This window comes from Sceloporus undulatus, chromosome 8 (genome assembly GCF_019175285.1).
Source record: "Sceloporus undulatus isolate JIND9_A2432 ecotype Alabama chromosome 8, SceUnd_v1.1, whole genome shotgun sequence".
Classification (NCBI taxonomy): domain Eukaryota; kingdom Metazoa; phylum Chordata; class Lepidosauria; order Squamata; family Phrynosomatidae; genus Sceloporus; species Sceloporus undulatus.
In genome coordinates this window covers 8,982,433-8,996,413 of record NC_056529.1, presented here as the reverse complement: position 1 = coordinate 8,996,413, position 13,981 = coordinate 8,982,433, and the positions used below count along the sequence as shown (strand labels likewise).

The 13,981-nt window shown below is 45.1% G+C and overlaps 1 protein-coding gene across 2 annotated transcripts; it reads left to right on the top strand.

Moving 5' to 3' along the window:
* The first annotated feature begins 1,175 nt into the window (after positions 1 to 1,175).
* On the top strand, positions 1,176 to 12,863 carry E2F4 (E2F transcription factor 4). 2 transcript variants are annotated; one of them, XM_042438451.1, is made up of 10 exons: positions 1,176 to 1,412; positions 3,142 to 3,251; positions 4,016 to 4,177; positions 4,518 to 4,561; positions 6,253 to 6,314; positions 7,464 to 7,746; positions 8,855 to 9,046; positions 9,551 to 9,598; positions 10,509 to 10,553; positions 10,853 to 12,863. In XM_042438451.1, the coding sequence occupies exons 1-10, from the start codon at positions 1,284 to 1,286 to the stop codon at positions 10,966 to 10,968; spliced, it is 1,191 nt and encodes a 396-aa protein (XP_042294385.1). In that variant the 5' UTR covers positions 1,176 to 1,283; the 3' UTR covers positions 10,969 to 12,863. The 2 variants fall into 2 exon arrangements, with proteins under 2 accessions (XP_042294385.1, XP_042294386.1); XM_042438452.1 differs by lacking the exons at positions 9,551 to 9,598; positions 10,509 to 10,553; positions 10,853 to 12,863 and adding an exon at positions 9,419 to 9,541 and having other exon boundaries at positions 8,855 to 9,075.
* Positions 12,864 to 13,981: the final 1,118 nt, after the last annotated feature.

Here is a 13,981-nt window from a genome sequence, read left to right as displayed (position 1 = left end):
GCGCAGCTGCATGCATGCACCACCATTGGATTGAATGGGGCAGGGGCCGCAGGGCCATCCACGGATGCCGAGATCCATAGATGGCAAACCCGTGGTTGGCAAGAGCCAACTGTACAGTATATGTATTATACTGCAGGGTAATTTAATTTCCCCAACGCTTCAGCCCTTGATAAGGAAACAATTAAAATACCAAAGATATCAAAGCCAAGCCTATTAGAGTCTAGCTTTACATCCGCAGAGTAGCATAAATGTGCCTTTGTCTAATTATACTTCCCTAAGAATTGAGGCTGACTCCAAAAATCACAACAACACAAGTAGCTTGTAGTTCAAACAAAAGTTTACTAATGTTTTTCATCTATATATACAGTACATAAAAGCTATATCTGAATCTAGCTGCCGAATAGTTCAGGTACAGAAAAAACAGTATCTCAAACAGCTCTGGGGCCACCATACACTACAGTTCCCAGGATTCCCTAGCACTGAGCCAGGGCAGTTAAAGCGCTCTCAAACTGGATTATTTCTGCAGTGTATTTTGGCTCTGAGACCTCTTTCCCTGCCCTGGCTCAATGCTAGGGAATCATGGGAACCGTAGTTTTGTGAGACTTTTGAGCCTTCTCTGTCAGAGCCCTGCTGCCACAATACACTACAATTCCCAGAATCCCTTAGCAATGAGTCAGGGGCAGTTAAAGCGCTCTCAGAGTGGATTATTTCTGCAGTGTGTTTTGGCTCAGGCAGCTGCTTTAACTGCTCTGGGCTCAATGCTAGGGAATTTTGGGAACTGTAATTCTGTGAGACATTGAGCCTTTTCTGTCAGAAAGAGCCCTGCTGCCACAATACACTACAATTCCCAGAATCCCCTAGCACTGAGCTAGGGGCAGTCAAAGCAGCCTCAAACGCTTATCCAGTGTGTTTTGGACCAAAGTGGTGTCTATAACTATGTCTGCAGTGTGGATGCAGCCTGAGCGAAGCTTTGCTCCCCAACTTCCCTCAGGACTAGTGACTGAATCCCCTTTTGGGCCTAGCAGAGCGGGGCGCCTAGGCTCGAGTAGTTTCCCTTCTAGGCGAGGTGGGCGGGGCTTGGCCCAAGAGGGCGTCTCATAGCGTCCCCTCATTTCCCTTCCCAAGATGGCGCCTGCCCCTCCTCCCGTCGTGCCCCGCGGCGACCGGAAGCGGCGTCGGGGCGAGCGGGCGCGCAGGGGAGGCCGCCGCCGCACCAGCAGCAGCTGCAGCAGCAGCAGCAGCAGGAGAAGCAGCGCCGGCGTCGGGGCGCCTGATCCGGGCGGATGGCGGAGTCCGGGCCGCAGCCCCCGGGGGGCGCCCCCAGCCGCCACGAGAAGAGCCTGGGCCTCCTGACCACCAAGTTCGTCTCGCTGCTGCAGGAGGCCAAGGACGGCGTGCTCGACCTCAAACTGGTGAGGGAAGGCCCTCAGGGGAGCTGGGGGATTCTGGGAGTTGTAGTCTATGGTGGCACCAGGGCTCTTTCTGACAGAGAAGGCTCTCAATGTCTCACAGAACTACAGTTCCCAGGATTCCCTAGCATTGAGCCCAGAGCAGTTAAAGCGGCCTCAGATCCAAAACACACTGCAGAAATAATCTTAATTTGGGACAGTTTTAACTGCCCTGGCTCAGTGCTAGGGAATCCTGGGAACTGTAGTTCATTGTGGCACTAGAGCTCTTTCTGGCATAGTAGACTCAATGTCTCACAAAACTACAGTTCCCAGAAGCCCCTAGCCTTAAGGCAGGACAGTTAAAGCAGTCTCAAACTGGATTATTTCTTGCCGTGTGTTTGGGACCCCATTCTTGGCCTGTCTGTCTCAACCATCCATCTCTTTGCAGAGGAAGAGTCTCCTTTTCCCTCTTCTCCCTCAGCCAACCAGCCCCAAAGGCTTTGCTTCCTAGGTCCTGCCTTCTCCTCAGCCCTTCCTTTGTCCTCCAGCTTCTCCCTCGGCCCTCCTTTCATTCCACCAAAATGAGGTCCTGATGGGGAACCTCACCGTGTTGAGTTGGGAAAAGAGGGCAGTTTGGAAGCATGATCCCCAGTTTGCATGGCAGGTAGCCATGTGCTTTGCATGGCCTCCTCATAGAGCCACGAATCAGTTGCCTGCATGCACCATAACTGAAGCTGCAACCTTTTTGTGGGCCAAAGACATAATTGCAGCTGTTGCCAGGGCTGCTGCATTACTACTGTCTGAAAAAAGACTGCATGAGGTCTCAACCTTTCCTTGAGCTGGCATTTGCTTTCTTGGGCTGCAATGCAGGGGAAAAGAAAACCCACTTTTTCCATTGGCAAACAGTTCCCATAGAATCATAGAGTTGGAAGAGACCACAAAGGCCATCCAGTCCAACTTCCCTGCCATGCTTTCTACCCAGGCCAAATGTAGGAAATTCACAGCAGGAAGAAGCTCCTGAGACTTTGAACCACAGGCTGTTTTTTAGCGAGGCGCCACCAAAGTGATACCGGATCCCCACATGGCTGCTTATGTCAGCATTATTCAACCTGCCTGCTGCCCTCCAGATACACCGGACTACAACACCCACCAGCATGGCCCTGTTGTTTGCACAGCCATCTGAGGGATTTGTTCCTGAACTAAATGATAGTAGGCAGGTTGGGCTGGAAGTGGTTGCTGGCCTTATGATTCAGGGGATTGTAGGTGGATTAACAGGGGAGTCTTGGGGATATTTACTAAGCAAGTTCAGCTGTGTTCAGTGGAGCTTACTCCCAGGTAAGTATACAGAGGATTACAGTTTGAGAATTTTATTATAGAAACCGGTATCTTGTGAAGCCGAAGGCTTTCATGGACAGCATCCATAGGTTTTTGTAGGTTTTTTGGGCTATGTGGCCATGTTCTAGAAGAGTTGATCCCTGACGTTTTGCCAGAGAACACCATTGCGTTGCATCTTCTCTGAAGAGGCCAGCCACAGATGCTGGTGAAATGTCAGGAACAAACTCTTCTAGAACATGGCCACATAGCCCGAAAAACCCACAAAAAATATGGCCTAGTAGCATTTGGAGGGGCTCATGTAGTGATCAAAATGGTTAGAGGTAGCTTTTTTGCTTTGTTGCTTTGTTGTAAAACTAATGTTATGTATACTGGTTGGCTTAATGCTGCTTTTGTAGTAATATGTGTGCTCTTTACACAGGCAGCAGACACCCTTGCTGTGCGGCAGAAGCGGCGTATTTATGACATTACGAATGTGCTTGAAGGCATTGGGCTGATTGAGAAGAAGTCCAAGAACAGTATTCAGTGGAAGTGAGTGGTGGTTTTTCTAGGAAATGGGCAGAAGTTCCGAAATAAGGTTCTGTACATAATAATGCAATTAGTAGCAACTGCACAGTTGGGTCTTGTGCCTGATGCATCCATCGTCTGGACTTAACACAGGTGGAACTTGTTGTTGATGCTGAAGTTGTATCATATTTATCAGCTTTGTTTTAGGACTTCCACGGGCCATGCTGTGCTCCTATTTGTTCAAGGGCATACATACCACTGACTTCTTTCTGGAGGGTTTTGGTGTCAGAGTCGCCTCCATAGCTCTCTGTCATGATAAAGTTAGGCTTGTTTAGCTGTGCTGTGGAGTTTGGGTGTGTGAGGAAGGAGTGAGCACCTGTGAGGGAGTGTTGTGTGTGAACCAAGGTCATACTGTGGGGAAAAATGTGGATGGGAGGAGGGAGGAATGTCCAAGAGGATTATAGAAGTGAAATTTAGCTTGTTAATTCAAATCTGGCACAAAGGAGGTGCTTTTGTGCTGATCTTTCCAATAAGCTCTGGTTTCATCCACAAAGTGTGGTCATTGAGTTAGAATAGATAGAGACAGGGCATTACATTTGGACCTGAAAGCAAAGAGCAGAGGATTTGCTTTCCTTGTGACTGAATACTACTGGGTATCAGGGAGGGTATGTATTGAAGAGGGCTGAATATCTCTGACCCATTCATGCTGCCTTGATATATTGTGAAAGAGACAGCCCAGCTGATTCTTCTTTCTGGTTCCCATGTATCCTGATATTTCCTCCTTTCAGAGGTGTAGGCCCTGGCTGCAACACCCGTGAGATTGCCCACAAGCTGATTGAGCTGAAGGCAGAGATTGAGGATCTGGAGCAGCGGGAGAGAGAGTTGGAGCAGCAGAAGATGTGGGTGCAACAAAGCATAAAAAACGTTACAGACGATGTGCAGAACAGCCAATATCCTTTGAGCATGCCCTGATGCTTTACCCTTCCCCTCTTTTGCTTTGAGTCTTAAAATATCTTTTTTAACTGAACCATCAGCTTTCAAAACAAATACGTGAGTTCTGAAACAGCCTCATATCACTTATATATTTTAAAATACCAATTCACTGTGAGAGCAGGGAATGTATACCTTAACCAACACGTAAAGTGGTAAAAACAAAGTGGTAAAGACTGATAATAAACTATTGGTTTTCATTGCTTGCAATTGTCCTAGCTTCTTAAAAGTGTCCCTTCTTTGAATGAATGGATTTGTTGCTTTTTGGATCCAGCTGGCTTTTCCCTTAACTCCAGGAACGTTAGCCTATGTAACTGATGAGGACCTCTGCAAATGCTTCCCAGGTGAGAATGAAGTGGCTTGTTTTAGTTTGAGTTCCTTCTTGTTTGCTCACATCCTTTCTCCCAATCTGCCTGGCATCCTCTTCTGGAAATGATTCAGGTTTTCCAGAATATAATACCCTTCTTCTTCTTCTTAGTAGGCTGCATATAAAAGAGAGTTCAGTGTATATGTATGTTTAGACAGAAAATGTGTAATACAATTTCCTCCCAATTCCTGAGCGTTCATTTCATGTTATTTTATAACCCTTTGTGATGAAATCCCTAGGATGGGTTTAGTCACTCTGGTACTTTTCAGGTATTTTGGACTGCAGTTCAAGTCAGCCCTGATCACTAGTCATTCTGAGTGTGGCTGGCAGTCCAGCAATATTTGGAAGGCACTAGACTGGAGAAAGCTGCTTTAGAACCTCCAATGGCTTCACAGTCCTTGAAGATCGCTAGATTTGTTAGAGTGGCACTGCTGCCTTCCAGGTCTTAAACCCATGCTTGCTTCAAACAATGTAATATCTTGGTATGGTCCCTGGAAACAAAGACCTTTTTATTTATGCAGACTTTTGGCTCTTAACTTACTGTGGCAGAAAGGTCTTTTGAAGGATGCGTTATGTTGCATCTTTTTAGTATGTTATAATTTGTGTTTTATATAATTGGTTAGGGTTTTTTTTTAAACTTTGTATCAAATAGGTTTTAGTTGTACACTTAGCCCTCCCCATTCATGGAGGTTAGGGGTGCCAGATCCTCGCAAATGTGAAAAATGTCGATCAGCTCCCCCCGCACGGTAGCCAGTTAAAGGGAGGGGTGGGTGGGTGGGGGAAGAGAAGCAGGCACTTGCATTCATCTTCTTCCTCCACTCTCCCATCCCTTTAACTAGCTCCCCATACCTTTCCAGGGTGAATGTCTTGCCCAGGCACTGATCCATCCGGGAAAAGGGCTGAAAGGGGAGGATGGATCCATCCTTCTAAATCCCTTTCCCAGGCGGATGACTGCCTGCCAGGCAGTGTGGTGTAATGGTTTGAGCATTGGAGTTGGACTCTGGGGGACCAGGATTCAGATCCCCTCCAGCTATGGGAACCACTAGGTGACCTTGGGGAAATCAGACACTTGGCTTCAGAGGAAGATCATGGCAAATCCACTCTGAACAATTATTGCCACAAACCCCTTGTAATAGTGTCACCATAAGTCAGAAATAACTTGAAGGCACACAACAACAAAAAACCAAGAAAAAGATGGGATAATAATAAAATATGTGGCCAAAGTGAAGTCGAAGGCTTTCATGGCCGGCATCCATAGTTTTTTGTGAGTTTTTCGGGCTAGGTGGCCATGTTCTAGAAGAGTTTATTCCAGATGTTTCGCCAGCATCTGAAGAAGCCAGCCAGAGATGCTGGCGAAACGTAAGGAATAAACTCTTCTAGAACATGGCCACCTAGCCCGAAAAACCCACAAAAAACTTTGTGGCCAAAGTGGCCTACCCTCCCAAGAAAGAAGCACGCTTTAAATAAACAATTGAATGCCTTCTCTGGCTGGGAACGTCAGGCAAGTATGGGAGATCTGTTAGGCAGGATGTCCTAAAAATGATCTTATAGGCCATTAGAGAATGAAAGTATTGATCAGGTTGGGGTACAAAGGAGAATGAATGTCACATGCTCCCTTTCTGAACCTCATTCAGAACAGTAAATGCTGGTTTTGGTCTCTTGTTTCAGGTGACACACTCCTAGCCATTCGAGCCCCATCAGGTACTCAGTTAGAAGTTCCTGTCCCTGAGGTAGGTAGCATACATGGTTAGCATTGCAAAGAGGGGTGCTTGAAAATTACAGAGGCCTTCTGGATGTTTTTGGCTCTTGCTATTTTTTCCAAGGTGGAAGGAACCTTTGACCCTTTGGATGTTTCAGACTACACATACCACAGTGCCTTACCATGCTGGTTGAGGCTGGTGGGACATATAAGCCAAAATATCTGGAGAGCCAAAGATTCTGTACCTGACAGAGATAAATCTCATGACGTCTAAGTGTCTCTGCTTGACCTAAAGCAATGCAACCATGACTTTAAACATTCTGGGGAGAGTTTAACATGGTTTATCCCAGCTGGCTTGTTTTGTCATTACTTTTCATGAGTAATTACATAGAACTTAGAGAGAGAACGTTCCCAACATCCAGTTATTTATACTTAGCCAGATTGAGTCTCTTTTATTCAAAATGTTTGGGATCAGAGGTATTTTGAATTTTTTAAAAAAATTGAATATGTGTGTTTGCATATAAGTACATGATGAGATATCTTGTAGATGGGACCAAAGTCAACATAAAATTCATCTGTGTTTCATAAACACGTGCAGACAGTCTAAAGGTAATTTTATAAACTTGCATAAGGTAGGCTGCTGTGTTCCTCAGGTTGTGTGTTTATGCAAAGCCTGGAGAAGTTATGTCTTTATGAATTGTAGTTCAGACAAGTAAGTTTTCAAGGCTTTGGTTAGCTTAGTGAAATACAATATTTTGCAAGTCAGTCCCCTTCCACTGCACCTTTAGTTAAAATTTCCTTGCTTAAAGCTGAGGGAAACCTCTATCTGAAAGTGTGGGCAGATGTTTTCACTCAGAATAGACAGTATTGTTCAGCTTCATAGATCAACTTCAGTCATAAAGTGGGCTAGAATTGGGAGTCTTTGGCTAGATCTTAACAAATCGCTGGGTTGGGGAAGCAGGGAGGGAGCTGAGGTTTTGAAAAGAGGGAAATTGTAAATGGAGAGGGGACAGCTTTACAAGCATGAATGCATTGTTTAAGTTCTGCTGGCAAGCTTCCCATAGGCATTTGGTTGCCTGCTATGTAAACAGAAAAAAGTGGACTTCACAAGCCTTTGGCTTGATGAAGCATGGTTCTTATGTTCTTTGTAGCAGCCTCTGTCTTGCTTGACTATTTGCAGGGCTTAAATGGCCAGAAGAAATACCAGATCCATTTGAAAAGTACAAGTGGTCCAATTGATGTTCTGCTAGTGAATAAAGATGCATGGAGTTCTCCTCCAGTGGTGCTTCCTGTCCCTCCCCCTGAAGATCTTATTCAGTGTCAGACAGTCACACCTTCTAAGAGACCACCCATTGCCCACTCCCGAGAGGCGTCTGTTCCCAGCCGTACACAACCTTCTGCACCTGTACCCAGCAGCACACAAGACCACATCTGTGCTGCCCTGAAAACAACCTGTGCCACAGGTGAGTCTGAGTGGAAGTCCTCCTTCTTAGTAACCTCTCCATATTAGCTAACTTGCTGAATTAGGGGAGAGCTGCATTCCATATCTGTATTTGTATAGAAATTGACATTTTAAGATCAGCAATGCCATTTACACCCCTCCCTCATTGTAACCCCTCAGATAAACAGACCTTCTCCCATTTAGCTCTTCCTAAATATGTTTCCTTATATATTTTTCAAAGGAGATGAAAAGATTTGTTTGTTATGTGGCCCTGTGCTTTAACCTTGATTTGTCGATGGGTCATTTGATTTATTTGGCCCCAAACCTGCCCTTGACTCACACATCAATTTATAGTAATAATCTGAAAGGGGACAGCTTATATGATTCCCTTTCATACCAAAATGTTGCTTCCACAAAGAAAGGAATCATCCTTTCCAGCCTAGTTGTATCCCTAACACACTACTGTCTATGTGCAAGAGAATTTCATTCTTTTCTAAGGCAGAGCATTCTACAATTTGGGATTTACAGCCCAACCTCAGATAGACCATTTCAGTGATAACCAGATCAAATTGGTATGTAGTAATAAGGTATAGAGCAGGAGTGAGGGAACATGTTTCTAGACTGCAGCTTCCATCAGTCCTAGCCACTGGTGTGGGATGATGGGAGCCCCAGTCTGACAACCCATGGAAGGCCCCACATTCCTCATCACTTGTGTAGAGAGTAAGTGAAGCAAGTCTTTTTGCAAACAAACAAAAACTGCAGAAGTTATTTTGAGGGATGAAGAACTGCTGTTTTTGGAACAGAGTGCTGGAACATCACTGTCTGTGAACTTGCTTACTCAAACTTGCTGAAAATCTCCCCGTTCCATTGTTAAAAGAAAACCAACAACGCTAGAAGTTGAGAGGATGATAGAAGTCAGGCTTTTAAACTGTGGGGTACCCTGGAGTAAGAGGTGCTTCCTAGTAATTTTCACAGGAGGTTTATTTCCCCTAGGTTACAGGTGCTTGTTGTGGGTTTTGTGGATTTATTTACAAGGCCAAAAGAGTTCAGATGTTCATTAATGCAACTGTGTACTCATGACTGTGTGAGTCACTGTCCTGAGGTTTTCTGTCTGACCCTTTCCTCCACAGAAAGTGGCATCTCAATAGCAGAATCCAAAAGCAGTGGGGAGTTGGACCCACTCAACCCCTCGATGGCACCAACCAGCCCTCCTGCTGGGCTAGACACACAGCCCCTCCAGTCCTCTGCCTTGCTGGACAGTAGTTCTGTCCTGCCTAGTCCCTCTACCTCTTTTGAGCCGATCAAACCAGACCCTACAGAAAGTGAGTATTCTTACATTGTTGATTTTGGGGTTGGTGATTTTAGTCAGAGTTTTGGGTAAGTTCCCTTTTTGGACTACATCTCCCACAATTCTTGACTGTGGTCCAAAACACACTGCAAAAATAATTCAGTTTCAGACCTGTTTAACTGCCCTGGCTCAATGCTAGGGAATTCTGGGAACTGTAGTTTTGAGAGCTCTGACAGAGAAGGCTGAATGTCTCACAAAAGTACAGTTCCCAGAAATCCCTAGCACTGAGCCAGGACACTTAAAGCATCTCAAACTGGATTATTTCTGCAGTGTGTTGAGTACCTTAGTTTCAGAAACATTTGTAGTTGAATTAGTTAGAAAATGTGGTTTCTTGCCAGTTCTGATGCTTGGTGGATCAGGGGAACAGAATTATCCAGGTGGATTAGCCAGGTAGGTGAGAATGAAGCATATTGATGGCACTATTTCAGGAGGTCTTTGGGCAGCATGAAAACTAATTATTTTTCTTTTTCTTTTTCAGTACTGGAACTTCCTAAAGAGCTTTCAGAGATGTTTGAACCAGGCAGAGGTGTGTTACTAAAGCCTGTTAGCAGAATTCTCTTTTCTTTTATCTTTTGCACCCTTGAGTATACAGAGGGCAGGATTTGCTTGATCTTCCTATTGTCTCCCATGTGTTCAGGAGTCTAGGACTCTGGTATTCAAGTAGAAGCCATTGATATTTGGTGGTCTAAGACAGCAATCCTGTTGTAGTAAAGTGCCCACCCTTCTGGTTATATATGGAATAACAATCAAAACTAGTTATTTCATATTGTGGTGCTGAGACTGCTTGGCTGAATCAAGGCTGTCTGTGTCTATCTGTTTGTCTTTCATTATGTTATATATTGTGTACAGGCCAGCATTGCTTCATAAGCAGTTGCCCTAGTTTTCTGTTCTCTCTTTTTGAGCCTTTTTCAGAATGTGGCTATGGAGTAGCCAAGCATTTTTAGAGAAGAGGTCTGTATTGACTAGTCAAGATACTTTTTCGTTTGCCAGCTGTTGGGGTTCAGTCCATTTCTATTACTCCAGTTTGCAAAATACCAGGGGAGAAAGCAGCTGCTACCAAGTGGATCAGACCTGGCCTAAACCCACTGTTCCTTTCTGATGGTTATTATATAAGAATCTCATCCTTTCAAAGTTGCTCAGTTGTTTGTATGTGGTCAAGGCATCTGGATATGAATTAGGCTTACACCAGCCATCCCCACCCAGGCACCTGTCAGGCCAGTTGGACTACTGGCCACTAGTCATGCTTGTAAGGGTTAGTGATGATAAGCATGTTGGAGAAGACCAATTTGTTTGAAGAGAGAATTGAGACATGGAGAAGAGTGAGAGGGAAAGGGTGGTGTTCTGGACTGGAAACAAGGATCCTACCTGGGGAGCCAAAATCTGTGTGGGTTTGTGCGTGCACACATACACAATGCAGTTCTTTTTCCTTTTCACAGAATGCATGAGTTCTGAGCTGCTGGAAGAATTGATGTCTTCTGAAGGTAAGGCTACAATTTTTGCCACTTTTGGGATGGAGACAAATAGGTGAAAGATAAGACTAAAAAACCAAGATGAAATTTGCTCCAGTTAGACTGTAACTTAACTGAATAGGCTAATACACGCTTGGGTACAGACATGGCAGGAAGTGGGTGCAGCTAGTATCACTGCTCCACTTTCAACATGGTTTTTTATTCTTCTTAAGGTCGCAGGTGAAACCCATGCCTCTGCTACACATTTTTATTGGTTTTGTTTTAGTTTAATTTCAAGGATGTACTAATGGTAAACTTTTCTTGTTCAACAGTGTTTGCTCCTTTGCTCCGTCTCTCCCCACCACCTGGCGACCATGACTACATCTACAACCTGGATGAGAGTGAAGGGGTGTGTGACCTCTTTGACGTGCCTATCCTCAACCTCTGATTCCTGGTGTTTGGCTGAATACTTCGAAGTACTGTGTTTATCCTTTTAAAAAAGCCACCCTGTCTTTGGAGAAAACAAACACGTCCCTCCATTTTTAGGATTCCTTTTTTGCTTGTGCTTAAGAGGCACACTGACCTGCTGCAGGCCTGAGACTTCAAGACAAAGAGGGATGGATTTCCAAACTGGCTGCCTTCAGCTCCAGCTCTCTCCTTCCCATGTTGCATAAGCCACGTCCTCTGGTTTTACTTTGCTCTATCCTAGTTGTCCTGTCACTGGATCCTGGGGCCTCCTTCCCAGAGGCCTGTTGTTGAAACTTCCTGAACAGCAAAAGTGCTTCCTTGGGTCTGCAGGCCTGCTTGGGCTTCAATGCACTGCTTGGAGGCACTTTGTATAACACCAGAGCTGGATGCTTTGGGGCAAGGGCAAGCAAAAGTACTGGACCAATTCAGCCTGAGAGGTGCATAGGGGAAATGACATTTCAAGTCTCAGTCTCCTTTGTGTATCCTGAAGTACAATGATTGTGCAGGCCAAAGGCTTTTCATCTGCTCTACTCTAGCATTGTAGTTAAAAACAAACAAAAACTAATGAAACAAGTGCCAGTTTTGCACCGTCACTTTCCTCTCAAGAGTCAGGATCAAGAAATGGATTGCCCCAAATGCCAGCTATGTCACTGTATCAGCCAGAGAAGGTCCCTGTGGGATGATCTGCTGTGCTGTGAGGCTCCGAATTGTCCTTCATGATAAGAGGGACTTTTGTGAGTAGATGAAGCTGCGATTGGGTAGCTCCTTTGAAATTAGATGCTGGCAGTGAGATTTTTTCAATGCACAGGCACCACAGGTTCTTTTGTTAAATTGCTGATTACATTAGGTTGCCAGGTTGTGCAACTGAACATGCCTCCAGAGCTTACCCTTGACATGTCATCTTTGTTTTCCACTATCAAGTGTTTTTTACCCTTCCTCTGCTACCCGGCCATTCTTTTCTGGTCCTTGATCTGGGGAAGGGTGCACCACCGCCATTGCACCTCCTTTGCACTTCTTAAATTCTTGACAGCTCTATCCATATGCCTCATGGTCTGCACTTGTGTATTTACCAGATGCTGACACTTTACATGGACTTGATTGGCTTTTGCCTTTGCACACTGTATAGCCCAGATGCTTCTTAACTCCATCATGAGCTATGAAGGGCTGGGGCTGAATTGTAAGCCACCCTGTATCCCAATTCTAAACTTTGCTGCTTTGGTGAAAGCCCGGTTTCATTGTGACAAGTGTGCTTAGCAATGCAAATAGCTTTGCATGAGCTGCCAAGTCTAAGCCAGCCACATAAACAAGGAATGCTTATCTTCTAATGAGCACATGGCCAGTGAGAACCAGTTGGAGCTGGCAAGGTCTACTTTAGTTTCAGGGTTTAGTAACCTTTGGCCTCTTGGTGTTTTGGTCGACAAGTCCCATGAGCCCCAGCCTGTATGGCCAAAGGTGGGCTGTGGGAGTCATAGCTCCACTTCTGCTCCTTTGGTTCCTCCAGGTGGCACTTGACACCTGCAGTTTCTTCCCATTCCTTCTAGGATGGCAGGATGCCTTTAGGAAAGTAGAAGTCTTTCCCACCTGCTCCTGTGTGCCAGCTCCCTGGTTGGGGTGTGTGTATGTGTGTATATATGTGTGTTTGATCGGGAGAACTCCTGTTCAGCATCCAATCTTTCTTTCACCTTTGTGTCGACTTCTTACCCTCTCTTAGATGACTTCCTGGAAAAGACACCTAGAGAAAATGTACAATGGGGTGAAAATGAGTTTTGATTCATATATGAAGATTATTTTTATACTTTTTTGCAGCAACAGAGACTTGACTGTAATATTTGTACAGTTTTTTTTCCTGAGTGAATAAACAGGAACCTTTTCAAAGCTGTCTCCTGTCAGCCTGTTGGAACAAGACGTGTCATGCCTTTGTGGCCCAGCTCATACTGAGAGGCAGCCCTTGAAACGCTGAATGAAGGGATTTGACTGTAGCACCTCCTGGAGTGGCTCTTCTGGTTTCCCTTTTTAAAAAGTGTCTTCTTTCCATCCAGGGTTAGGCTATATCTGTATGAAAATGTCAGATGGGTAAATTCACAAGCCATATCTGCATTGCATATTCTCTTAGGGATTGCTAAATTCCTGTTTTTTAAATGTTTTGGGTCAAACTTGAAAAGTGCTCCTAAGTTACTAGCTGTCATTTTTGTTTAAATGGCAGCTTTTCTCTGTTTGCTACAGGAGTGAGGCTTGTGTGGCTCTCCAGGTGTTGCTGGGGAATTGCGTGGGTGGCATAGAATTAACTTTGGCAGACAGTGCTGATCGGTCATTTGGTCTCTAGCTGGGCTGAAAGTAGTGAGAAGCATATAGGTGTCCTAAGAGGCAAGTGTTGTGTGTGCTTCTTGTGGGTGATTTTGGCACGCATATATATTTTTGTTGTTGTGTGCCTCCAAGTCGTTTCCAGCGTATGGTGACTCTCAAGTGAGCCTTTTGTGGGCTTTTCTTGGCAAGGTTTGTCCACAGGAGGCTTGCTTTTGCAAGACTGGGAGTTACAGTCCAACCAGAAGGGAATCACATTGGAGAAGACCCACAGCCATGCTCAGGGATTCTGAGAGAGGCTCTGCTTAAAACAACCTCCATTGCCCTCCTTCCTCCCGCCGTTTCACACCATACACAATATTAGGAATGCTTTTTGTACTAATGTCCCTTATAGCAATAGCAAGTACATTTCTATATCACTTTATTAGTGCACTTAAGCACTCCCTAAGCTAATTGCCCCCAAATACGTTGGGACACTCATTTTAGCAACCTCAGAAGCATGCAAGACTGAGCCAGCCCTGAGCCCTTGGCTGGTATCGCACTCGCAACCTTGTGGCTTGTGACTGAGTGGCTGCAGCGCAGGCATTTGACCACTGCGCCACCGGGGCTCTTATAAATCCTAATTACCATCTATTACTGAAGAGAGAGTGCCAGTCTATACTTTTACTGTGCTGGTAGTCTACATTAAAAGC